General features: G+C 38.8%; 1 protein-coding gene across 2 annotated transcripts in view; it reads right to left on the reverse strand.

The window, feature by feature from the left end:
• The window catches only part of LOC126372723 (pre-mRNA-splicing factor ATP-dependent RNA helicase PRP16), a 128145-nt gene that overhangs the window by 23092 nt on the left and 78118 nt on the right, over positions 1 to 26935 (reverse strand). For both annotated transcript variants that reach the window (XM_050018580.1, XM_050018581.1), the window contains one exon: positions 573 to 752. In XM_050018580.1, the coding sequence (XP_049874537.1) occupies positions 573 to 752 (180 nt within the window). The remainder of the gene's footprint in view (positions 1 to 572; positions 753 to 26935) is intronic.

The following is a 26935-nucleotide window of genomic DNA, read 5'->3' on the forward strand; positions in this document are numbered from 1 at the left end:
CGCTCACACTTACACATAAGCTGCACAGAGAAAGAATGAGATTTTGATATGAAGTGTCCGGGGTGTGGTAATGGTTAAAACGCTCGTCCCGACTTGACAAGAGCTGCGGGTTTAAGTCCTGTTCGAGTCAGTTTTTTTTTCGATTTAAATTGTCTCTTTGTGATATACGTAGAGTCTTAAACTACGATTAGGTCACAAACCTTCGAAACGCATTTGATGTTTATTTCCTTCACCGCTGAGCACGTGAAAATTCGAAAATCATTCGTTTAGGTCTCGTCAGGATTCGAACCTGCGACCTCAGTGTGAGATTTAAGCGCTTTTCCCACTGGGTAACCGTGGAACAACAACGACAAAAAAAATGCAAAAGGAAAACCAGATGAATTAATAATTAGCTCGTATTCGCAAGCTTCGGAATGATTTGACACCAATCTCGTCAACCCTGACGTTAGAGATTCCTCTGACATGGTTCATGTTTCTAGTGAAATCTCAGCCTGATGTCAGAGTTGTTATTCCAGTGATATCGTTCATGGTTCTGGTGATCTTAGAGTGAAGGTTATCTTAGGGAATATTACCTGTTTAACAGCGCCATCGACGTAGTCCTCACAGACATTCTTAGCGAAGAATGTTTCGACCGGGAACGTGCGTCCGGGGATGGTGAAGGTGGGCACGTTGCCGAAGAACGTGGAGAATTTGGTGGAGTCCATGGTTGCTGACGTCACGATTAGCTTCAAGTCCGAGCGGCGAGCCACCACCTGGGAAGAGGTTTAAGGTCAACAATGTTTAACGCGTAATACTAAAAAAATAACAATGGCCGCTGTGGTCCGTTGGTCGAGCTTTAGGCTCATAATCCAGAGGTCCCAGGTTCGCATCCCGGTGATATGGTCCCTACATACCACAAAATTCACTTTATGAACTTTGGTTAGGTTACTCTGATTGTCTGAAAGTAAGATGGTCCGTGCTTCAGAAGACACGTCAAGCCCTTGGTCCCAGTTACTAGTTAGAATTATAATCAGAAATATATTGATGAGTAGGTAAGTGGTACGGTCACGGGCATTAATATGTATACACTTTGGTACCATGTCACATTAACTTTTTTGACAAATTGAACTGTAAGTCTCACTAAATGTCAAATATGTTAGTGCGACAGAGTTCTAAAGTGAGTACGAAATATTGCTCATGACTGTACATGTATTGGGTGACGAAGAATTTTAAATAAAAGTATAGGTTTAAAAACTAAAACACAGCTACGGAAAAATCACTTCGTAAATAGTATGAAATAAGATTCTTTCTTTATTTATAAGGTAACATAGATACACATTAAATCGTAATTTTTTCATAAGTTATTATTTTCGTCGAACGCTTCATCCGCCTAAAACTACTGCAGCTTCTCGCAATCTGTATAGTTGAGGAAAAAAAACTGCAAACAAAATTTTGGCTCAGGGCGTTCTTCCGAATATTGGTGTTTAGAAGATAGTCGTGGTGTCGTGGTAAGCGAACTATTGGCACATTAACATATTCATTATTTACATAAAAGTCACATAAATGTCATTTTAAAGCGCAAGCACGGGTAAAAAAGCAATTTAACTTTTAATAAAACATTGTATAAATCGATTAACATAAAAAACACAATGTTGTTGTGAATAGAATCAGTCAATTTTACGGTCTGCTGGCGTTAAGGTATTGATGGAAAACTGACAAAACATAAAAATACTTACAGGTTATTTGTGGACAACACAATAACGTGCAAATACTTAAAAAAGCAAATAAAAACTTTGTCTACACTAATAATAATACAGCGAAAAAGCGATAAATAATTCTACATATAACTGTTTTCGTTGTAAACAAGTTGTGTGATGTAGATATAATTTTAATGTAGGTACGAGTATGTACAAGTTAAACAAAGGTTCCCTTTATACCAAAAAAAAGTTTTAAAGGTTAAAAGGTTCGGTTTCAAGGTTCTTTTCTATTTATTAAAAACTAAACAAATTCACTTCACCATTACACTATTACGTATAGTCATGGTACTGCTGTCAGTGTCTCCTTGTTATCCCGTTTTTACAGGGTCCGCTTACCTAACCTGAAGATGTGACAGGTCCGGTTTTTTACAGAAAGGACTGCCTGTCTAACCTTCTAACCCGCGAAGGGAAAACCAGCCCAATACAGGTTAGGTCACATACTCTCGGGAATGTGGGTTTTCTCACGATGTTTTCCTTCACCGCTGAGCACGTGATAACTATTTATCCAAACATGAATTCGAAAACAAATTCGACAATCATTGGTGTATGAGGCGCGAGTTCTCGCGGCGGTCTATAGACGGCGCGTGGAGGCCAGAGAGAGCGGACAGATCCCGCACCCTCTGGAAGTAGGTCAGTGGCGAAATGAGGCTCGCAATACTCTCTTCCGCGATTGGGACGAGGCGCTTGAGTCCCCGAACTCAAGCCGGGAGTTGGTGGCGGCAATTCGACCAGTCCTTCGGGACTGGATCGAGTGCCCTGGCGCTCCCACCTACCACCTCACGCAGGTCCTCACCGGGCATGGGTGCTTTGGTGAGTACTTGTTTAGGGTGGTCAGGAGGGAACCAACTGCGGAGTGCCACCATTGTGTGAGCGGCATAGTGGACACGGCACGACACACGCGCGAGGAGTGCCCCGCTTGGGCGGTCCCTCGCGCTGCCGTGTCCACAGTAATAGGGGCGGACCTCTCGCTGCCGGCCATGGTTAGGGCCATGAGCGGCAGCGAGCAGGCATGGAGAGTGGTTGCCACCTTCGCGGACATAGTCATGTCCGCGAAGGAAGCGGCGGAGAGGGAACGGGAAGACTCTGTCGACTCGCTCCCGATTCGCCGCAGGCGACCAGGAAGGCGGCGACGGGCGCACTTGGTCGCGATCGACCGAGCGCCGCCTTGATGGGGACCTGTGGACGGTGGTCGGGGGACCGCCGTCCACAACATAGGTCTCGTGCTGTAGGGCTCCCCAAGTGTTCCGGGCAGCCCTCGGTGGAGGGGGAGGCGCTTGACGCGCTCCCATGGGCGCTGGGCCTTAAAGGGCATCCGCCGGCGGGGACGCGGTTGTGTGCAATTGCGTTCCCGTATCCCCGCCACACGGCGGCAAAGAGGAACACCGTTGGGTTTTAGTGGGTATACCGGGTGGCGACACCCGGGGAGTCCCACATAACCACGTCGTCCCCCCGGGCGGCGTGGTATGCGTAACGCATTTCCCAACGTCAAAAAAAAAATAAAAAAGGTCCGGTTTTTTACAGAAGCGACTAACTGTCCGACTTACACCCCGATAGGAAATCCAGCCCTATAATGGTTAGGTTACATACCTCCGAAACTGAACGCTTTGTCGTTACTAACAATCTTGGGTCGAAGGCGCGTGGGAAGGCCGAGGATAATATGGTTGGACAACATCAAGGAGTGGAGGAAGGTGGCGACGGTCGAAGAGCTTTTCCGTATGGCCAGGGATAGGCACACATTCCATGAGCTGATCGCCAACTTCCAGTGACGGAGAGGCACGACAAGAAGAAGAAAAGTACCAGTTCAACAACGTCAGTTAGTTCGGTTACCGTATCCGCGGTTTCCTCTATCCGGGTTGTAGCTGAAAATCAGCGATTTGCTCGAAAGGGCAAAGACTTGCGCTGAGCTATGACCGTTTTGCGCTGCTGCAGCACACATACATACCTGGCGTGTGTCAAACATTTTCTATGTGGTGTGTATTGTTGTTGATTTGTATTGTATGCATGTGTGACTGTAGACCAAATAAATGATTTATCTATCTATCAGTTTAACAGAGAAAATTCTACGCATTTTTCTTATACTACACGTTAAACATTGTGCCATAACACCATTATCTTTATAATGCAGAAACCAGAGATTTACGAACCATTTACTATTATAGCGAATAGACTCAATCAATCAGAAAATTGGGTCTCATTTTATATACTCTTATCACCGGGAGCAGCAGTTTATATAACTATACATACGTACATATCGTCTCTGGAAAGGCAAAATTACTTAAGCGCCAAAATATCCAAAAATAGCAGTCCATGTTATAATATGTTATTGCTAGACATAGAATATGAAAAACAATGTAATCTTACGTTGACGTCATCAAAATTGGATAAATGGGTAAGAAGTTATGATAAAAATACTTTCAACGGCTTATTCTTGAAATGGCATTTTGGCGTTTACGTAATTTTGCCTTTTCAGTGACGATATATATAACCTCACCCGCGAAATTTCTAATAAAATGGGCAGACACAATTAATCGAAGACAACTTGCAGCCACTGTTCATAATATGAAATGCTCAGATGGATATGATGAACCAAGATTGAACATTGAAGGATTTAACCCCTCTGTCGGATTTTACATGTCTAAAAAGACAAGCAGATGTACGTGTTCTATGTCCTGTTATAATACAGGGTGTTAGTGACATCGTAACGAATACTGAAGGGGATAATTTAGACCATGACTCTGGATTGATATTAAGTGGAATTTCCGGTCGGAAAATTCATGATTTTTTTAAATGATAATTTGACCATGACTCTTGATATTAAGTGGAATTTCCTGTCGAAAAATTCATGATTTTTTTGTTTTTTTTTTAAATTATTTTCCGTTCCATACTTTTGCGACGGAAAATTCCATTTGATATCAACTCAGAATCATGGTCTGAATCATCCCCCAAGGTTTTCGTTACGATGTCACTAACACCCTGTATGTAATTTGCCGTTGCTATTAGCCGTAAAAAACACCTCCACCAACCCGCAGTGGAGCAGCGTAGTGGAGTATACTCCATACCCTCTCCGGTTGATTGAGGGGAGGCCTGTACCCGGCAGTGGGACGTATATAGACTGGACAATGATGTAATGTAATGTCTTTGTACAGTCATGTGCAATATAATGTCCCACTTTAGGAGTCTGTCGCACTAACATATTTGATATTCAGTGAGACTTACAGTTCAATTTGTCTAAAAACTTAATGTGACATGGTACCAAACTGTATGCATATTAATGCTCGTGATCGTACATATATGAAAGATTACATAATATTATATTTGTAAACTACTGCATCTATTCGTGTATGAATATGAAAGTAAATGTCATTCATGCCATTTATTGCGATGAATCATAACTTTACAGACGTTTTAATGAGTCATACATACTCCATGAGTATAGATCGTCTGAATTATAAATAATAAATTAATTCGATCTATATTATGAACAGCCTGCGTGGTCTAGTGGTTAGAGCGTTAGGCTCACGATCTGGAGGTCCGGGTTCGATTCCCGATGGGGACGTTGTCGAAATCACTTTGTGAGACTGTCCTTTGTTTGGTAAGGACTTTTCAGGCTTAAATCACCTGATTATTCGAAAAAGAAAGATGATTCCGTGCTTCGGAGGGCACGTTAAGCCGTTGGTCCCGGCTATTAGCCGTAAAAACACCTCCCGCATTGGAGCAGCGTGGTGGAGTATTCTCCATACCCCCTCCGGTTGATTGAGGGAAGGCCTGTGCCCAGCAGTGGGACGTATATAGGCTGTTTATGTATATTATATGACAAGATGGTTATTGTGGTTTTACGAGTGAACGGTCACGGATAGAATTTCTTGAGACGATTTTATAATATCCGTGTTCTGAGAACGCGTCACTTATAAGGTAGACTTAGTGTTAAGGGTTCGAATCCCGGCTCGGCCTCTAAAGCACTCAATTTGATTTTGCGACTTGTCAGAAAATAAATTTAAAGCTCATGTGAAGCTTACATAAACTGCCTATATACGCCCCACTGCTGGGCACAGGCTTCCCCTCAATCAACCGGAGGGGGTATGGAGCATACTCCACCACGCTGCTCCACTGCGGGTTGGTGGAGGTGTTTTTACGGCTAATAGCCGGGACCAACGTCTTAAGGTGCCCTCCGAAGCACGGAATCATCTTACTTTTTCGGACAATCAGGTGATTCAAGCCTGAAAAGTCCTTACCAAACAAAGGACAGTCTCACAAAGTGATTTCGACAATGTCCCCATCGGGAATCGAACCCGGACCTCCAGATCGTGAGCCTAACGCTCTAACCACTAGACCACGGAGGCATGTGAAGCTTACATACATACATACATAAACTCACGCCTATTTCCCACCGGGGTAAGCAGAGACTATAGAATTCCATTTGCTTCGATCCTGACACACTTCTATTGCTTCCTCCACATTCATCAATCGCTTCATACACGCACGCCGGTTCAGAGTAGATCGTATTAAACCTTTTCCAAGGACATCTCCAATTTGGTCAATGTAAGTTTTTCTCGGTCTTCCTCTGCCAGCCCTACCATCTTACTTTATGTAAAAAAGCTTATTATAAGATTAATGACTACCTAAATGATAAAAATGTCTGGTATTGAATGTGTTCCTCTAGTTATTAAATAACTTGTAATGTATACCTTCATTGGTTTTTAAAAGATGTGTTGCTGTTGCAGTTTCTTGTCATTTCTTCTACTCAGCCATAACACCTTGCGAAATGACGTAAATTCAAGAATGTTACATTGACCTTCAACAAGTTTCTCCATGGTAATTACGCTGAATAAATGATTCTGATTTCTGATTTCGACTTTAGTTGAGTTCATGTTTGGACCATAGGTATCAAGTGGTTTCTAGGACTTCTGACCGGTTAATGGCAATAGGCTCGTCCTTTAGATAAGACTCAAACACAGCTGGTGAGGAGTGGGTATACTATACACCTCTGCATACCCCTACGGGGATATAGGCGTGGTGCTATGTTATTTTATGATTTTCAAATATACGTAAGCTTGATTCTTGAATAAACCCTTTACTATCTGTAAATTTTAAAAAACAAGAAACTTTGGTTCTCTAACTTCTCTTTTATTTACCCACTTCAAAAAAGAAGAAGGTTCTCAATTCGACCGTATATTTTTTTCTGCTTTATTTAACGTAACAAACAATAATTTCTAATCACGGGCCGATAAATAATATTTACTGTAACGTAAGGGGCAATGCGATTCCATGGTTTTGTTTCACCTGATTATAATACCAGATTGGCCATGATTGATAAAGTTATAGTATATTCGCACTCGTAAATAACGTAAGATTTATAAATAAACAAATACAGGCATGAGTAATATAATGTACCCACTTTAGGACTCTGTCGCACTAACATATTTGACATTTATTGAGATTTACAGTTCAATTTGTCAAAAAAGTTAATGTGACATGGTACCAAAGTGTATACATATTAATTCTCGTGACCGTAAGAACACAGTCTTATGTAATATGCTTTTCTCTGTCTCTGGATTAAATGAATCTAAAATTCTCCAGCCATAGGGGCGGCGGCCAATCAGCTCGCGACAACAAACACCCAAATACGGAACCCGCGGCGTGAGCGACGATTTCCCTCATCGCTTACCGCTATCGGCCCACTAGGGTCAAGTAATTCAAATATCAACCCTCTCAAACAATGCCCTGTGCCGAGGTTAGCATCCAACTGGGCACCCTCAGGCCTGTTTTAAATTTTGTGCCGAATGAGAGAGTATTTATATATTGTAACCCTCGGAAGCAGCGTGGTCACTCCCAACACAAGCATATCAAATTGCTTACTGGGAGGTCCACAATTTCGATATTGTAAAATACTGGAGAAAAATAAAAAATATATTAAAATGAGAGCCCTCAGCGCTCATTCAATCTCAAATCTGGGGGGTTAAAAAGGCCACATCGAAGCAATTCATCTAAACAGATTTTTTTTTTATTTGTTGATTTTGTTTTGTAAAAACTGGACCTGTCAAATCTTCAGTTTAGGTAATCGGGAGATTATGATGTGACATTCGTTGATATTGCGCACTTACTTATGTCAAATTGCAATATTCCTTTTTAGATGAATTTGCTTTGATGTGGCCTTTTTACCCCTTTAGAAGTCACTAATGGAGTTAGGGTTGTTATTAAGCCACAACAGGCCTCATTGATTATTTAATTCATTTAAGTACCTTATAGCTAGAATCAACGGTTCAACGCGCCATAAAAAAAATCTAGTACACAATACGAAAATCGCATCACGATTCAAACACACGACACAAACGTCACGTTCTAAATACGTACAGTACACCGCAATGTTGTCGTTTAAACACCTAAGTAAATCTATACAGTCAGCATAGTAACTTGCGTTGTAAATTGTACATGCGTGCGCGGCTGAAAGTGACATTGGCCGTTATACGTGTGCTAACATTGTTATCGTCACGTGTTCTGTTAGTCATCTCGAGGTGTTTGATACAATTAAAAGATAAGTTAGTATTTTAGTACACACATCTCTATATTTGTGTTATTTTTAGGAAGTTTTGTATTGTCAATACGTCGTGGTCGACGATTTCCCTCATTCAGCGCTTATCGCGGCCTCTAGAGTCGATTGTCTAGTTCTTTCAAATGTTATCTTCTCAGGTGACACTCTTAGCCGACCTTCGCGCCCAACTGGGTGGCCTCAGGCCTATTGTCTTTTTTGTACAGAGTGAAAGCCCTCAGCGTTCATTTGTACGGCCAAGTAGTTAATGCCATTTGCGGCAAATCTACGATAGGTGACGGTAAAAAAATAGGTTTTGGCATAGAATAAATACTACATGCTCTATACGAATGTGCTGGATTCGAAGCTGCGACCTCAAAGAAGCAAGCGTTCTATCAACTGGGCTATCACGGCATTTTTTAGGTTCGCAGGTTCGCTGATGAATTTAAATCATAATATTAAATAGCGGCAGCAAGAGGTTAAGTTCCTTGTACTAAGACACGCATAAATTAAACCAACTCATTAAAAGCTTTATCGTTAGACGTGTCTGGTACATAATGACCTTAGAAACTATCTACGTCGTACATTTACGTCTATTTGATGTTTGATAAATTTTAATTGTTTTCGTTTAAATATGTACCGAGTCATCGGTTACAAAGGATTCGTATAGAACATAAAAACCTGAACCATCTTTTATTTATGAGCTGATGCTGGGCCGCCATACGCATTGGCTTCGTTTTCTTGTGGATCTAGCCAGCGAGGTCGAGAGGGTGGCGTAGGTTTTAGGCAACCCTGGTTTCCTTAAAGGTGTCCTAGGCGAATCATTGTATGTGGAGTTGCTGGGCACAGGACACCTATCGTGAGGCGAATAGTGCTTATTTTAATCGTATCTTATTCTAACAATTAATAGATATTGACTTAATGTTTCATAGCAATAGGCCCTTTATTTCATGGGATTTAAACATAGCTGGCGAGGAGTGGGTGTACTATACACCTCTGCCTACCCCTTCGGGGATAGAGGCGTTATGCTATCATCATCAGCCCATTAACGTCCCCACTGCTGGGGCACGGGCCTTCCCTATGGATGGATAGGGAGATCGGGCCTTAAACCATCACGCGGGCCCATTGCGGATTGATGATTATTAACGACTGCTAATGCAGCCGGGACCAACAGCTTAACGTGCCTTCTGAAGCACGGAGGAGCTCGAGATGAAAACTTTTTTTTTGTGGTCACCCATCCTATGACCGGCCTCTGCGGAAGTTGCTTTACTTCAACAATCGCAGACCGAGCGCGGTAACCGCTGCGCCATCGAGTTCCTCAACTCCTCCTCCGTTATGCTATGTTGTAGGTTAATGTTGTCCGACCAAGTAGGTAGTTAATATGATAATAGCCTATTTGACAATTTAGTCAAAAGAGATACTTATTCCGAAACGCCAAAACGAAAATTTTTGAATTTGTATGGAATACTGGACTGTGACATCATAAGTAAACGTAGTCAAGAGTCAAGATTTATTGTTACTAAATTCATAATTAAATTTCGATTTTTTAAATTTCCTTTTTGATCATGTTAGCCTGGCTCTAATTCTAGATTAGCATTTTATAATAGAGGTATATCTTTGACCAAGTCAAATACTCTATTGCTGCAAATCAACAATAAAACACGTCAAAAAATGAATATTGAAATCATTTAAATGTATTCAATTACGTACTTTTTACACAACAAATAAATTTAAATAATAGTATTTTATCTATTGATTCACATTTAAGTGTTTTTATAGGTAAATGTTGTTTATCTAGAGTAATTTTGTACTGGCCTAAATGTGTAAGGAGACATAAATATAAAGAGAATTATTTATCAAGATACCTCTAACATGTGTTCGACCTACAAAGAGAATGGGCTAATAATATGTCCCGAAAAATATATAATATTCTTATGACGGTTATATATTTTAGGGTGTATTTTATTATATACGAGTTTTTTTTAGTTGTTGCGATCAGAATTCATATCTAGGGTGAACGAGCCTCGTAATTTTTGAGTTTAAGAGTAGGTAGGTTCGTTTTAGTTTTAAAATTAAAAAAAAAAAAATCGAGTGAAGTAACTTTTTCATACAATTAGAGCGGAATCGATCGACTACGGACATCACTACTCTATGGGTACATGTAATTTGTCAATATTTTTCTTTTTTCTATATTTGCCTTATTTCACTAAAACCTTCAAGATAGGTATAAGAAGGGTGGTATTAATAAACTAATCTGAGCTGAGACTCCCCTCAAGATCATGCTCAAGTTCCTGTTTTTATATGAGAACTGTCACATTCACATGATCTCGAGGGCAGTCTCAAAGCTGAGATTAGTTTATTAATACAACCCTAAGACTAAAACCAATCACGAAGTCCTAGACACAAAACATCCTAGACCAATTTGAGAATATCCATTTCTTCTTCCAATACATGTCCAATGTAATTTTCTTTAAATTTGTTTTGACGTTAGCAAGCAAATCTAGAAATCTCAGACTGGTGTCTAGACTAAAACAGATAAAAACTGTTAAGGCGAGACAAACGGATTGAGACGAGTTTCCATTTGAAATTATTATTGGAATATTAAAGCAGATAAAGGATAATAGGATTACGAAAGCAGTATATAAAGCGAAGGCTGGCAGCAAGGCTGGCGAGGAAGACCTAGAAGGACGTACATTGACCAAATTGGAGATGTCCTTAGAAAAGGGTCAGTACGATCTACTCTGAACCGGCGTGCGTGTATGAAACGACTGATGAATGTGGAAAGAATTACGTATAGATGGGAGTTGCATGGGAGTTGCGTGGGAGTTGCCAAGAGCACGAGTACCTCTGTCGAAGCACTTGTACGATCGGTTCGTGTTTTGTTATTACAAAACCATCACACAGGTTTTGTTTTATGCGTTTGTTTGAGACGTTGATTAGTTCTAATGGGAGGGCGGCAGTGAGTAGATGTGTGCTGTACGTGTACACTTCACCTCCCGCAAAATGTGTCAGAAAAAATGTAGCGTAAAGTTCGCCCAAAGCACGATGAAATGTCCGGGGTGTGGAAAGACCCAGAGGGGGTGAGATCGGCGCGCGATTGGAATTGGTGCAAGAGTTACCACTCTATACGTAGTATTATTCTTTATTCTAAGCCCAAAGGCGACTTCCGACTACAATTTCTCTAAGGGTAGAAATGAAAAGATATTTCTTCTTATTCTGATACATTCTCACGTTATCTATCGTACGATATAGATTATATTAACGTAGAGGGCAAAGTTCTGTATTCACAAACAAACCAAAAATAGTCATATACATCATTGCGAAACGTTTTATTTTTGGCAACATTTCCAGAATTTATATCTTCATTCATAAAACCGAATTTCAAATATTTATCAGCGTCATAAGCGTGCAATCTTTATTCGTAGATATTTTGCTGCATTGTCTATTCTTGGTTATAGATGTTCAATGAATAATGGTTTAGTGCTTTTAGGTTGGGAGTAGATACATCACAAATGGAAACGATCAGCAAACTTAAGCGAAGTAACATTAAGAAGTTTTCCAGTTACGTAATGAAACTTTTGTATATCCCGATCCTTAGAGGAAGAATCCAAGCTTGGCTAAGGCTTCTGGTATTGGCAAGAGGCTTTAATTCTTCAACGGTATTTACCTATAAAACTTGTCAAGTTTAACAGTTTGTATAGTAGACGTCATAAGAAACATAAACCATACATAGCTTCACGTCTGTAACCCCGAAGGAGTAGACAGGTTGTTGGAAATTATTTTTTATGTATGGCAACTCGGCCGTCTAATGCTCCTTCTCACGGCGACACTGAATGTGTCTACACTCAGCGGGATCCCCTGTCTGGGAGACATAAGAGTGATGCAGAGAATTAGATCTGGATTTGTTCTACTGAATTATGCTGAAAACAGAATTTGTTCCGTTAAAAAAACGGAAATACAAAGTTTTCTAACCGACCTCCAGCCAGCGGGATATTTCCCAAAGTTAAGTCTGATGAAGTATAAATTGGTATTAACTTTTAGATCTGTTTCAGGATAATTCAGTAGAACAAATTCAGATCTAATTCTCTGCATTACTCTTATGTCTCCCAGACAGGGGATCCCGCTGAGTGTAGACACATCGACACTGATGTGTAATGTGTGCTTTCTCGCAAATAAATTGATTTCAAGTGGATTTCGTATTTTATTCTGAAGAAACAATACAAACCGATTGGGGTGTATCGGAAAACCTCTTCTCGCCAGCTATGTTTAAGTCTCATGTAATAGGGGGCGAGCATGTTGCCATTAACCGGGTGCTAATCATGGAAACCACGTGATGATATCAATTATCTATGACCTAACCATCTTGCTTCTATGCTGTTCTGGGAGCAAATAAAAAACATAGAACACGTTCAGCTGCTTGTCTTCCCGACATTTAACCGACAGAGGGATTGCGTCCTCTAACATAATGGACTAATGTTATGGGCGTTAGGCTGATCCCTTATCACCATAAGGTTCATCATATCCATCTTGAACTTCGTATCAACAGTGGCTGCAAGTTGTCTTTGATTACTTGTAGCTCTGCCCACCCCATTTGGGATTACGGGCGTGAGTTTATGTATGTATGTATGACCTAACCATGAATTCAAAATCACAAAATTGAATTCAGTGGTTTAGAGCTAGAGTATAAGATTTTGGTTTTTCGTAGAACGCCATAAGGTTTTAACATAATAAAGACCTCACCACGAACTCGTCAACTTTAAACATTTGCAATCGTAAATCAAGCTCGTAACGCCTCATTAAAGCTATGAATACAAAACCGACGCACATTTTTAGCATTTTCTTTACGCAAATCCTTTATTTTGTGACGCGCGTTGTCACGAGTTGTACGCCGTGTGGTAGCTAGCTGCCAAACTATGCGGAATATTTCTATCGGCGAGACTGATTACACTGGATACCACAGGCAATGTAATTTAATATCAAAGAGGTTTTGTACTAATTTAGTACCTATATAATAAGTTGTTAAAAATATGTCTTTTTTTTATAATAATCAAACGAGCTAAGCGTAAATGCAGTGAAGCGTACTCAGTGTTTGTCTTGCGATGGATGTACCTCTGATATTAGCCTAATTGGAAATATAGTTACGAGCTAATGCATACATAACATAAACTGCCTATATACGTCCCACTGCTGGGCACAGGCCTCCCCTCAATCAACCGGAGGGGGTATGGAGTATACTTCACCACGCTGCTCCACTGCGGGTTGGTGGAGGTGTTTTTACTGCTAATAGCCGGGACCAACGGCTTAACGTGCCTTCCGAAGCACGGAATCATCTTACTTTTTCGGACAATCAGGTGATTCAAGCCTGAAAAGTCCTTACCAAACAAAGGACAGTCTCACAAAGTGATTTCGACAATGTCCCCATCGGGAATCGAACCCGGACCTCCAGATCATGAGCCTAACGCTCTAACCACTCGACCACGGAGGCTGTTACGAGCTTATGCGTATGCATATAATACATACTAATGTCTCCGGCATTAACTAGTAATTGTAAAAACTGGGGGGTTAAAATGGCCACATCGAAGCAACTCATCAAAGAAAGCAATATTGCTATTTGACATTTGTTTGCATTGCGCACTTACTTTTATATGCGCAAATGTCAAATTGCGTGGCCATTTTAAACCCCCTGTACCTTTTTAAAAGCAATGCTTAAATTATAATCGTTCTTCTTCTTATCGTGTAGGTTATGACGTGGATTACCAACCTCATTAACACTGGTGTCAGGGTTATTATTGAGCTTATTATTAAAATCATTAAACGAATCTCTCATTTCCTCGAATGAGATTAGGATGAAACGAAATACACACATGTCATCGTTTTATATTGGTAATAAGATACGATAGCATTTTAATATCATTGATTGATTGAATCGAAATAGATACGCGTGGTAAGATGAAAGTCCACAGTTTGTGATGAAGTAAATAAATTGAGATGATTTGTCATTTTCAATTTGGTCATTATACATTCTACCAATCGGACGTAGCAATATTTCTTGAAATAAAGCCAAGCTGATTTGACGATAGTTAGTTTATTCTTGTCATAATTAATATATATCCAAATCCAAATTTATATCCAAATTAATATATATGTCTTCCTCAAAATAAATAAATAAATAAATAAATAAATATTTTGCGAGGTTTACTGATTGTTTTTTATTATTATTACTTTATTTTCGTTGTAGTTTCAACTTTATTTTTATTGTTTATGTATACCTATTGTATTCTCGCATATAAAGTGCATTAAGTCACTCTGTCATGCCGTATGTTCCTTTGTGTAAAAAAATAGTAAACTATCTTAACGTGTCGGCAACTGTCCGTGTGTGTTATAATTAACCAGAACTTTCATTTGGAACAATTGGTTTTCATTAACATAATAATAAATAAATACACTGTTAACGCACTTACATAACACACCGCGTCCCGCCCACTAAGCTGCTCTTGACAGTGGCTTTATATCAGCGGTGGCTTTAAAAATAATCCGATATTTTACACCACTAGCATTCATGCTTTTTACGTAGCAGGAGGAATTAACGTTTATGTATTGTAAAGTGAATAAACTTTGGGCACTTTTGTAGTTAATTATTAGTCATTTACAGTGTTTTTTTTGTAATGTTATCAATAATAGACCAGTTGGCAATTAAGTCAGATGTGATACTTTTTTTTTGAAAGTCGTAAGTACTCATTGTAACTTAATTCATACCTTAAATAAAATTCGAAAATACGTTAAACAGAAAACTGAGATTGATTTTTGATCATCTTAGACTGGTCTCTATTTCTAGAACTTTGATCCAGTCAAATACCCTATCGTATATGTAACTTTGTGGAGTAAATCTGTCCGTGTGAAAATATTTTCAAAAACTGGTTTCTGTCAAGAGTTTTATTACGTCTAATGAAATGCTTCTACAACTCACACACAAACTCTTTGGTAAACATCAAATCCAAGCTATTTTAAGCCAACAATAGCTCCAACCTTTACAAACTATATTCCCCACAGACTATATAATAGCAATTTACCAAACAATGTAATTAAGGATTTAACGTCTCCGAATTAGTCCCAAGCGGACGAGCTACATATCGTTCTAAATTTAGACTTTCGAACGGGCCAATGGGGTGCAGCGATTTGTTTTTCGAACGCGCGTTTAAATTTAAATTTCGTTACGTGATTGGGGGCACGGCTTGGCGAAATGTTGGTATTCGTCTCTGTAACTTTAATGTTTGAATTTATTTATCTGTGTCGTCGCATGAGCATTATGTCGTTATCGTTATAATCGTCACAGCTATGGTATGTAGTAGTGACGTCAGGACACTATTTACTTAAAGTGCATACTAACTTTGGCTTAACACGCGACACAATGGGGAATGGATGAAAAAATTAAAAGTACTTGAATATTTTTCTATGAGTGGGAATAACCTTTTTCGTGAAAATAAAAAGCTTCAGATTTTCGGTTGCGTAAAATCGTTTCCCCATTCTGGGCTGATATTCCGTAAGTCGCTGACGTTTGACCACGCTCGATGGTGAAAGGTGCAAATGTCAGATGTCAAAGACTCCTTGACGAAGGTAGCTTTTAGATGATATTGTACCATAGCAATAGAAACTAGCTGTTTACATAGCAATGCCTTGCCACGCTACGTTGTTTACATAGGCTGTGGAACACATTTGGCAACTTGGACATTGCATTGCATAATAGACTGTAAAAAAATAAAAAAAAATCCCGCAGTGTAGACGAGGCATAACAACAATTTGCCTATAAAATCAAAGTCCATTCAGCAAGCCAAAACTGTACTCAAAAGAGCATGAATTAGGGCAATAAATATACTAGTAGAAGCATCCAAATATGATATTGAGAGCAACAGTTGTTCTTGACATTGATGCCTGGTCGAGTGGAGCTATTTCTGACGCTACCCACATAATATTATGAAAAGGTGATTCTAGTGGTAATAAACTTCAGGATATCGTTTTTGTAAGAGGGTGTGTCGCCTGTAGTAAACCTTTTTGATGTTTTTTACTTTTTGCTTATTTTGTATTCTTTTATACATTTTTAATTTTATACAATGTTCGATGTTAACGCGGTTATTATCTTAATTAAAACACGTGATTTCTACCGCTTTAAAATCATATATCTCTCACTCATACAAGCATTTATAGATTTCATATTTTCTTTTTAAGAAATGTTTTATGATTTAGACTATATTTAATTCAAGTTAACTATTACTTTTCAATTTTTTTTTCTATTTTGTTATATTCTCTTGACCATGACTTTCGGGAGGTGGAGGCCTGGAGTCCTAAAACACAGGGTATCCTAGTTTAGACTCCTGGCTCTACAAATATTACTATGTATTTTTGTAGAGGAAATAAAGATTTTACATACTTACTTACTCATAAACGTCATTTTATTTGCAAACGACATACCGTTATTTCATACCAGCATTGTAGTAAAATAAGTATGTTATTAATCAATTAAAAGATCTGGATAAATCACTTCTCTTCTTAATTTAGTTTCAAGTTATTTTTAAATAGATACACTACACCACACGTACGCGATTATTTATAAAATTTCAGTATTTAATTAGCTGTCACGTAACTATAGAATTCTTTTCATATGACATCATGTAACACAATGGAAGTGATACAAAAGGATAGCATAATAAAAGAAGTCCTTCTTTAAAGTCCAGTCAAAAGAGTCACACTATAGAAAAAAATGCTTTTATAAAATTTCCTTTCACAAAAGTCTGTGAAAGAACTGTATTATTCCGCTAATTAATACGAAGACGAAAAGAAAGTTTCAGAAATTTCAGAGACAGATACGTTTTATTTTTAATTTAGGTATAATGTTGAAAACAAAAGCTACTAAAATTCAGCAATTAATATTGCAAACAGTAGGTATAGATATATACCGCTGTAATATTTCAGGCTAAAGAAATCTTTATTCTCCAAAGAAATTTACATTTCACTTCGTTAGAACTTATAAACTAACTTAATGTAAACAAAATATAAACAGTTGTAATAGGCTACTTGACACTCAGTGAAACGATAAAAACACCTTGAGTAATTTAAATAAACTTATTTCGTAAATAACTTAAAAGAAAAATGGGATTTTGGCAGCCATTTTGATACAAAGTAAGAAAACAAAAAGAAGAGGGTATTCACAAAAAAAACACAACAGTTCGCACGTAACATGGAGGTGCATAGCAGTACGGATACTGCGTAGTGTAGTAATTACCTACATATATTTAATCGTACCTTGTACGGGAAAACTTCATGTAGAAGAATAACGAGCTGATCAGAAACATTATTAAAAATATAATAATAATAATAAAAAAAAAAACAAAACAAGCAGGTGGAAAAAAATACGTATAAACGACGGGTTTTTTAGTCACCAGAGACGACATCGTCGTTGAAAACCTTGTAAGCGCGCCTCTTTGAAAAATCACATTCTCATGTGATCTTCTTCAACAAAATCCCGAAACGAGCACGTTAGTTTTATTACAGGTAAAAACTGAAACTAAAAATGCATACGTGGATTGAAACAAGTGTAACAGACACACTTGGTCGAGGTCTTTTTCACACATTCGCATTAGATTTTTATTAACAAAACTTGCGCGGCGACGTCAGTATAGCATTCTTCATACTACTTTTCTAGGGAAAAATAGAGCAGTGGTCAGTCCCTCTTGCCTTCCGCTCCGCAGTACTCTGTCTGACGCGCGTGGGATGGCGCCTAAAGTAGTCTGGTTTTCACTATAAACACGTAATATTATTTCTTATTCTATGCTATAAGGCAACGTAATATATTTTCTTGGAGACGGGTTATCGTCCGTAACGAACGCATGCAGATGCGGAGTAGCGCGCATACATCATGCTGACCAGACTCGCCCACGAGATCACACGTTGGTGCATATGTTGAGAGACGAGCGATTTTGGTTTCTTGTCTTTCAATGAGAAAATTTAAAACGAAAAAAAAAAAAAAAAACTGACTCATACGGGACCTGAACCCGCAGCTTTACCATTACACCACCGGGTCATGTACCCCAATGTGAAATGTAAAATGTACACAATATCTAATAACCAAAGTGGTGTTGGTCGAGATAAGCATAATGGCGATAATCATATATGAAAAACTAGCGACCCGCCCCGGCTTCGCGCGGGTGCAATGCTGAGGAAAAAATGAAATTATTTACGACATCACATTAAAAACCTCAAAAATAATAGTATTTATCCACTATTTAATGGATGTTATTATACATATAAACCTTCCTCTTGAATCACTCTATCTATTAAAAAAACAAACCGCATCAAAGTCCGTTGCGTAGTTTTAAAGATTTAAGCGTACATAGTGATATAGGGACAGAAAAAGCGACTTTGTTTTATACTATGTAGTGAAAACAGGCATCAGTTTAAAAATATTCTTCATGTCAAAAGTATCGATTGAATCGCTATTCGTTTATCACTTGACCTAAAACCCAAACAGATCATCGGATTAATCCCAAACCATCAACAACCGAGCGTGAAACCTTGCCGCAGATACATCGCACTCATGGTCTTTTGGCAAAAGCCAAACGCCATTAAATCAACAACTTTACACTGTCTTGTATTACATGAAAAGCTAATGTCAATACAGGGTGTTAGTGACATCGTAACGAAAACTTTGAGGGATGATTCAGACCATCTTCTTCTTCTTTGCGAGTCGATGGCGATCGAAGCTAAATTTTTGCTGACCAATAATTGGCCACGCTTACGGCAATATTCCGTCGCAAAACTATGGAACGGAAAATAATTTAAAATACACTAAAATTTTAATGAATTTTCCGACAGGAAAATCCACTTGATATCAACTCAAAATCATGGTCTGAATCACCCACCTCAGTATTCGTTACGATATTACTAACACCCTGCGTATCTTAATCATTTTTGGACACAGATTTTAATTCAGAATCAAAATTATTTATTACTTTAATAATCATGGATAACGTAGCATAAGCTCTTGACTATATCCCAATTGGGGTAGTCAGAGGTACAACCATCACAAGATGAATTAAGTACCCACTCATCACCGAGTCTTCTGTTAGACTAAGGTGATAGGTGAGCCGTATCGTTGTATATAACGGTCGAGCCAACTGTGTTAGTGAAAACTGCACTTAAATTAGTAATTCACTGGCGTAAGTTCGGTACCGGGGTTCGAACCAGCCGGAACAGCTGGAGAACCGTTTCAGAAACAAGCTGGTGGATTTTTATAGCCGTAACTTCATCAACACTTTTGGTGTACATCTGCTTTAAGCCGTATCATATCAGTTGCCAACTCTTAAGACAGATGTTTAAAAAATAAAATATGTTTAGTTCCTGATAATTATCTTCCTCTGCCAATGTATTGCTGACGTCACAGAGAAGCATATGTAAGTATTGTGTGAGAGTCATGCGTCACAGGATGTGACGTATAGCCACCTTGCTAATATTACAATAGGACGTCTTGTCGGTATGAAGCGAAGGAGGTACAGTATAACAAAGATTGTATCTTATGTATGTGACTGTATTTATATGTTCATGTTTGAGATGTCAATCTGGGGACTTTACACGTGGGTTACTTTGGCGCTTTGGCGTCGTGTTCTGGGTTGGTGAAATTCTTTTGTGTGGATTATGAAATCAATGACCGAGCTCATCAACACAAACACTGATGTCAATCAGGGTTACTGTTGGGCCGCCAAATGTCCGCGGAAGAAATGAAATGGAAGAAATGTTTCCCCTCGACGAAAAAAATAATAAAAAATGGGTCGCCAAATGCACCTGACATGGCTCAAGTAACGACACCATTGGTACTTAAGTAAATAGTAGCTGGCACCGGCTGCTTAACGTGCCTTTTTTTAAAAAAAAACCGGTGCCTGTAATATCCTAACTAAACTAGGGATTATGCAGTGTATTTTGTGGTACTTATATCCTCACAGGGATATGAATCCGGGAGCTCCAAATCGTAAGCCTGTCTACTGTCTGAGTAGTCTATTTCAAAGCCGTACTAGGACTCCTGTCCTCCGACTCTGAATAGTACTGACAGTTACTGCTGCCCTCTGTCAGGTTCCAGGTTACAGTACCTGCGACTTGCCCCTACCGTCCTGCAGTGCCGCACCGATGGCTCCCATCTCCGCCTCTACAACCGTTGAGGTCTAAGCCCGTATCTCTCTCTCTGGCAAGGATTCTACGTTATACCCCGTACTTCTGGTGGTTTATTACAGTATTATGTAGAGGTATTTTATATTTACGTTTAGTTGTCTATTTATCTCGAATTTTCTGTGAAGATTATTCATTATAAAAGTTTTCTCAGTAAGTAGGTAGGTAACAGTTTATCAATATCAAGATAAGACGTAAAATTCCCAATCAGTTCGGATCCTATTTTGCGAACATTAACCCGTATCGATTGACTCCGTTCAGAGACGTATTTCAGAAACAATCTAGCTGTAAAAGAGATATACATTTATAGGTATGTCTATTGAAAATCTGAATTTGACTTTATGAGTTTGAATTCATGTTTGGAGCATAGATAATTGATATTACCCGGTTTCCAGGATTTGTGCTCGGTTATCAGTACTATTCAGAGGCGGATGACAGGAGTCGGCTTTGAAATATACTACTCTGGACTGTCTGTAAAAAAATATGGTCCATCACATAATTTTTCAAGATTTAAATAATGTAAAGAGACTGAAATTAAGTCTTTTGGTAAATTCTGGATTTTTCCACTTCTATCGGGATTACTGTCGCCAGTTTTATCGATGTCATGTCACAATAGATTATTATGTCTCTATTGAAGAATACATTTAGTCTCAGGTACAATAAACCGGTCAATAACCGATTTCGATGAACCAAGTCTGGAACTGATTAAGTAACGTGCAATTTGATATCGATTTTATCTTTGAAACGGTTATGTAATGAATAGTATTGAAAGTGAATAATATAATAATGAATCTGTGATAGCCCTGGTCGAATTTGGAATCCCAGCTCAGGCTCTGAAACACTAAATTCGACTTTATGACGAGGTATTCGAAGATCTTAATTACAGTAGGTTCGTCCAGTTCATAGAATATATAATTTATTTACATTATGTTTTTTAATTAGAGATAGTCTTTAGAAAAAAAAATTAAGGGAAGAGAGGAAGGGGTAGACCTAGGAGAACATTTATGAAATCAATAAAAGAGAAGGTGCATGTCGTGTCGTATCAGGGGGTGAAGGTTTTGGCGGGAAGAAGAGAGGAATGGCGATTACTCCACCGACAAGAGCGCAGCTCTTAAATAAAGAGAGATTCTTTAGAAAAGGTTTAGCACGATCTTCTCTGAACGGGGTACTTGGTTCATCTTGCGATGGATGTACCTCTGACTATCCAATTAGGATATAGTCGTGAGTTTATGTTTATGTTTCGGTTTATGTACTGACAGATAAGTTACCAAAACTAGAAAGTTCCTTAGTTGGCATTCTCCTTTACAATCAGTCGCAGTCAATGAGGACTTTGTATGCTACGTTCTCCCAAAACAATATAGATGTCGCTGTTCAGTTTTGCTTTATATTATACAGACATATGTATCTTTTATCTTTGTTTTTGGGTATAAATGATGACTCTTGTTATTATACCAAGGCACAACACATCTTCCATCCATTATTATTCGGAACAAAATAAAGAGAAGCAATATAGGTAGCAACATAATGCTATACATGTCTGATGAAGTCCTTTGTGGTCCAGTGGTTGAGCGTTGGGCTCACGATCCTTAGGTGCCGGGTTCGAATCCCGGTGGGGACACATCACAGACATAACAGGCTGATCACCTGATTGTCCGAAAGTATGATGATCCGTGTTTCGGAAGCCACGTTAAGCCGTTGGTCCCGGTTGCTGCTGATGTAAGTGAGTCGCTAAAGGCCCCTGAGCCATGTCAGGGGCCTTTAGCGGCTCACAACTAACACGATAGAAGATCAAGCAACATATGCCTCTGCCGCCTAAAACAGCCTATATACGTCCCACTGCTGGGCACAGGCCTCCCGTCAATCAACCGGAGGGGGAATGGAGCATACTCCACCACGCTGCTCCAATGCGGGTTGTTGGTGTGTTTACGGCTAATAGCCGGGACCAATGGCATACGTATAGAGCCATCTATATTTGTTTTGGGGACTAAGTATAGTAAATGTAGCCTGGAAAGTCCCTTATTCTTAGTCTCAGATAAATTGTCAAGCTTGTCGAGCAATCAATTTACATAATAACGAGTAATCACGGAAGCTAAGATAATGTTCGGTTATTGCCAATGGTTTTCAAAATTACAGTGCTGTAACATTTGATGCGTTAAAATTTTACCTTTATCGCTTTCTAGATTGGAGTAATCTTGTTATTTATGGTCAGTTATCTTTACCAGTATGACAAGTAATCGATACTTCCTTGTAGTTTTGACCGGGAAGCTCTGTTGGTAAGATTGCTTGTTGAACAAATGGTCAGACAGATAACTTTACTCATGTCCATAGAATAAAGATTAATACTACGTATAGAACGGTCACTTTCCGCCCCGCACTAATTAGTACATATCTGGGGCCTTTGGCGGCTTAGTAGTAACCCTGACACCAGGGTTGATGAGGTTGGTAGTTCACCTCATAACCCACACGATGGGAGAAGATTAACTTCTGCCTAGGCTAATATCGTAACTGTTAATTCATTATCAGATAAGCATCTCGCCATAAATCGTGAAGACATATCAATGATATCAACTTGAAGATGACGCCATAAACTGTGTAATATATGGACACTTATTACACTTATGTTGTTCAACTAACTGTCTTGTGGAAATCAGAACAAGGTTCATTCATTGAGGTTGAAGATTATAAATGGCTTTGTAATTGGTGACCTAAAAATGAATAATTTAAGTAATAAGAAGCTTTCTTCAGGATTTTATTAGATATGATTGATGTTTGGATTCGTTAGCGTAATTGCTTATAATAAATTGTTTATTGGTTGTTACAATAGAAGATATAAAGAAAACATTAATTTTTATGTTGGACGGAACATTACAAACATAAACATAAACACAACAAAAAGGAAAAAAACAACAATAACACAAATTGTTGATAACAATACAATTAAATATATAAGTATTCTATTCTAAATTTGAAACTCAAGGGTGCCCTCTGGATAAATAATTGCTGAACCCTGACCTTTTCTCGGCGGACTGCGATACAAAGCACGAAATGAATTCTAGTAACTAAGTGTGTACTAGTAGTAAAGATGAGTTTATCCATTGACCGAGCAAGGAATACTTACAAAAAAACGTAATTCTCATTTCATATTGAGTGTTACAAGCAGATATAATATCGATTACAGATCTCCTTAATCAGACTATACAAAGACGCACCACACATCTGTTGTAATTTAATGGACACATGAGAAGTCACGTGTCGACTCACGCGCACATGGTAGCTAACACGTGGCGCCGGCGCCGTCGCGGTCTCGTGCGCAGTGCTACAATACGCACTGTCTAGTTCTCTACTGGTGGTCTGGTGGTATCAGGGTAGTTCTTCGGACACCGGAAGTCAACCGTGAACGCAAAATTATCCTAGAATATTATGTCTTTAGCCGTTGGTGTTACTATTTACTGATGAAAGTAAGTAGTCGTTACATGAGCCATGTCAAGGGTTTTTGGCGGCTCAATAATAACCCAGACACCAGGGTTGATGAGGTTGGTAATTCACCTCACACGATATAAGATGTCCTTTGCAAATATCCAGTTAGAACTTATGTATGTCACCAACTTACGCCTACTTCCCACCGGGGTAAGCAAAGACTATGGAATATGATACAGAGGAAGAATGTATTTAGGAATCCTTGTTTAATCCTGACTCGCGAATCAAGATTTATAAACAAGACTCGCATGATGATTTGTCAAACATTAGAAGAATGGTTTTGTTATTAGTGTCAGAAAATTTAAAACAAACATTGTTAGTTACATTGTTACATATAATACAATGAATTAGTACATTACAAATTTCTCGTACACAAAGAAAGTAACACACTTCGACAACGACCTCGTAAATATGCACAAAACAGAATGACTCTACAAAAAGCTGTAATTAAGACTCGTAAAAATGCCGAATGCCGAATAACATTATAAAGGCCAAGGAACGAAGTGAAAATGCTTTTACATAACATACATAAACTGCCTATATACGTCCCACTGCTGGGCACAAGCCTCCCCTCAATCAACCGGAGGGGGTATGGAGCATACTCCACCACGCTGCTCCACTGCGGGTTGGTGGAGGTGTTTTTACGGCTAATAGCCGGGACCAACGGCTTAACGTGCCCTCCGAAGCACGGAATCATCTTACTTTTTCAGACAATTTATTTATTTATTTATTTATAAAAAAGGTACACCAACAGCTTATATAATAAAACATTAAATAAAATAAAAGTTACATCAGGAATTAGACTGTTACATAAGCCAATTATAGGTGCACACAACATTTGCAAAGTAGGACAACATAATCGTTTATTAGATAACTGAATAATAAAATTTAAAAAACAGATAATTAAAAAAATACATAAAAAAGTAAAATATATATTATGCTGGAGGACATAAATATTTATAAATTTTATCCTTATACTGCCTGAGAGAATTGAAAAATAGGTCTAGATCAGGCATTGCGGCACTTAGTTCATTATGAGTCACGCAGATGCGACTCAACGCTGTATGACTACCGACATTGGTTCTGTTAGCAAGGGGACAAAATGTTTTGCTGATGGGCTTTCTAGGTAATGTTCTGGGCACTGACAATCTAAGACGAGAGAGAAGTGGTTCACATCTAATAACTCCATTCACAGACCTATGAAGAAAAACTGCATCATGCACTTTACGGCGATTGTACAATGATGTCATTCCGAAGAATTGCATGCGCTGTTTATATGGACACCTGTGAGAAATCCCTTGGGTGGTAAAGGCTAGACTTCTAGTAAATGCGCGTTGTATAGACTCAAGTCGTTGCGAGTGAACGGCATATACTGGATTCCAAATTACGGACGCGAACTCAAGATGACTTCGAACCAGCGCATTAAACAAGATTATCCTCGTCTTAGGACGGAATGATTTAGAGTTCCTTTTAATGAATCCCAACATTTTGGAAGATTTTTTTACAACCGCATCAACTTGCGAAACAAACGTAAGCTTGCTGTCTATGATGACTCCTAAATCCCGCACCTCCTTCACTTCCACTAGGACCTCACCATTTATGCAATAAGATGAAGCAATCGGCTGTAATTTTCGGGTGAATTTTACATGTAAACATTTATTAGAATTAATAACCATACTGTTTGAGTTACACCATTTTACTATTTCATTTAAATCAGATTGAAGCAACACTGTGTCGGAGATGGATTCAATAGTTCTATAAATTTTGAGATCATCTGCAAAAAGTGCATATTTACAGTGTTGAATACGAGATGTGATATCGTTGATGTAAGCTATGAAGAGAAGAGGTCCTAGATGAGAACCCTGAGGGACGCCGGATTTCGCCGTGTAGGTGCCAGACTCAAATCCTTTCACTACGACTGACTGAGGTCTATTTTCCAAATATGTTTTGAACCAGTCCAAAAGTGAACCATGTATGCCATAAGCCTTCAGTTTTTGCAGTAACAGTGAGTGACTGACTTTGTCGAAGGCACTGCTGAAATCAGTATATACGGCGTCAACTTGTCTTCCTTTGTCAAGTTCTTGGGCTAAGTCAGATGTGAAGTTTACTAGATTAGTTTGGACTGATCGACCTTTTATGAATCCATGCTGGTGAGAGGTAATGTACTTTTCCAGGTATCTAGTGACTACAGGGTAGAGTAGGGCTTCAAAGAGTTTTGATGGACAAGACAATATAGCAATAGGCCTGTAATTTTTGACATCACTTTTATCTCCTTTTTTGTAGACGGGTACAATTCGGGCTTTTTTCCACAGGTCAGGAAATATGCCCTGGGAAAGAGACCGGTTAAAGATCGTAGTTAAAGGAGTAGCTATTGATGAAGCAACACATTTATAAAACACGGGTGGTAGGTGATCAGGGCCTGCACCTTTATTTGCATCCAATTGTTTGAGCTTCCTAAGTACCTCCTCTTCCTGAAAAACTATATTGCCCGACAAACAATCCTGACCAGAAAACAATGAAGTGTTCACACATGGGCTATCACCAGAATACACAGCAGAGAAATGGGAAGCAAAGAGATTAGCTATATCAGGGCCATTATCAGCAACATTCCCATCAAGCCTCATACAACCAGGAATAGAAGAATTATTATCACGTTTATTTTTAACATGCTGCCAGAATGCTTTGCTGTTTTTAACTATTGCATTTTCAATTCGCCGCTTATAGTTCTGGTGACAAGTAATAAAAAGTTTATTACATCTATTTCTCAAAATTTCAAACTCATTTAGATCTCGATGATTCGCGAATATACGATATCTACGCCTTATTTTATCTTTTTCACGCAATAGCCTGATTAAAGCAGTAGTAAACCAATTTGGGTGTTTATTCTTTTTGGTTTTGTGCCTTGGAACATGTTGCTCAACTGCATTCTGTATAGCACTATAAAAGACAGAAACCATTTCGTCAGTTGTTCCGCAGTCAGAAAATT

This window comes from Pectinophora gossypiella, chromosome 14 (assembly GCF_024362695.1).
Source record: "Pectinophora gossypiella chromosome 14, ilPecGoss1.1, whole genome shotgun sequence".
NCBI lineage: Eukaryota > Metazoa > Arthropoda > Insecta > Lepidoptera > Gelechiidae > Pectinophora > Pectinophora gossypiella.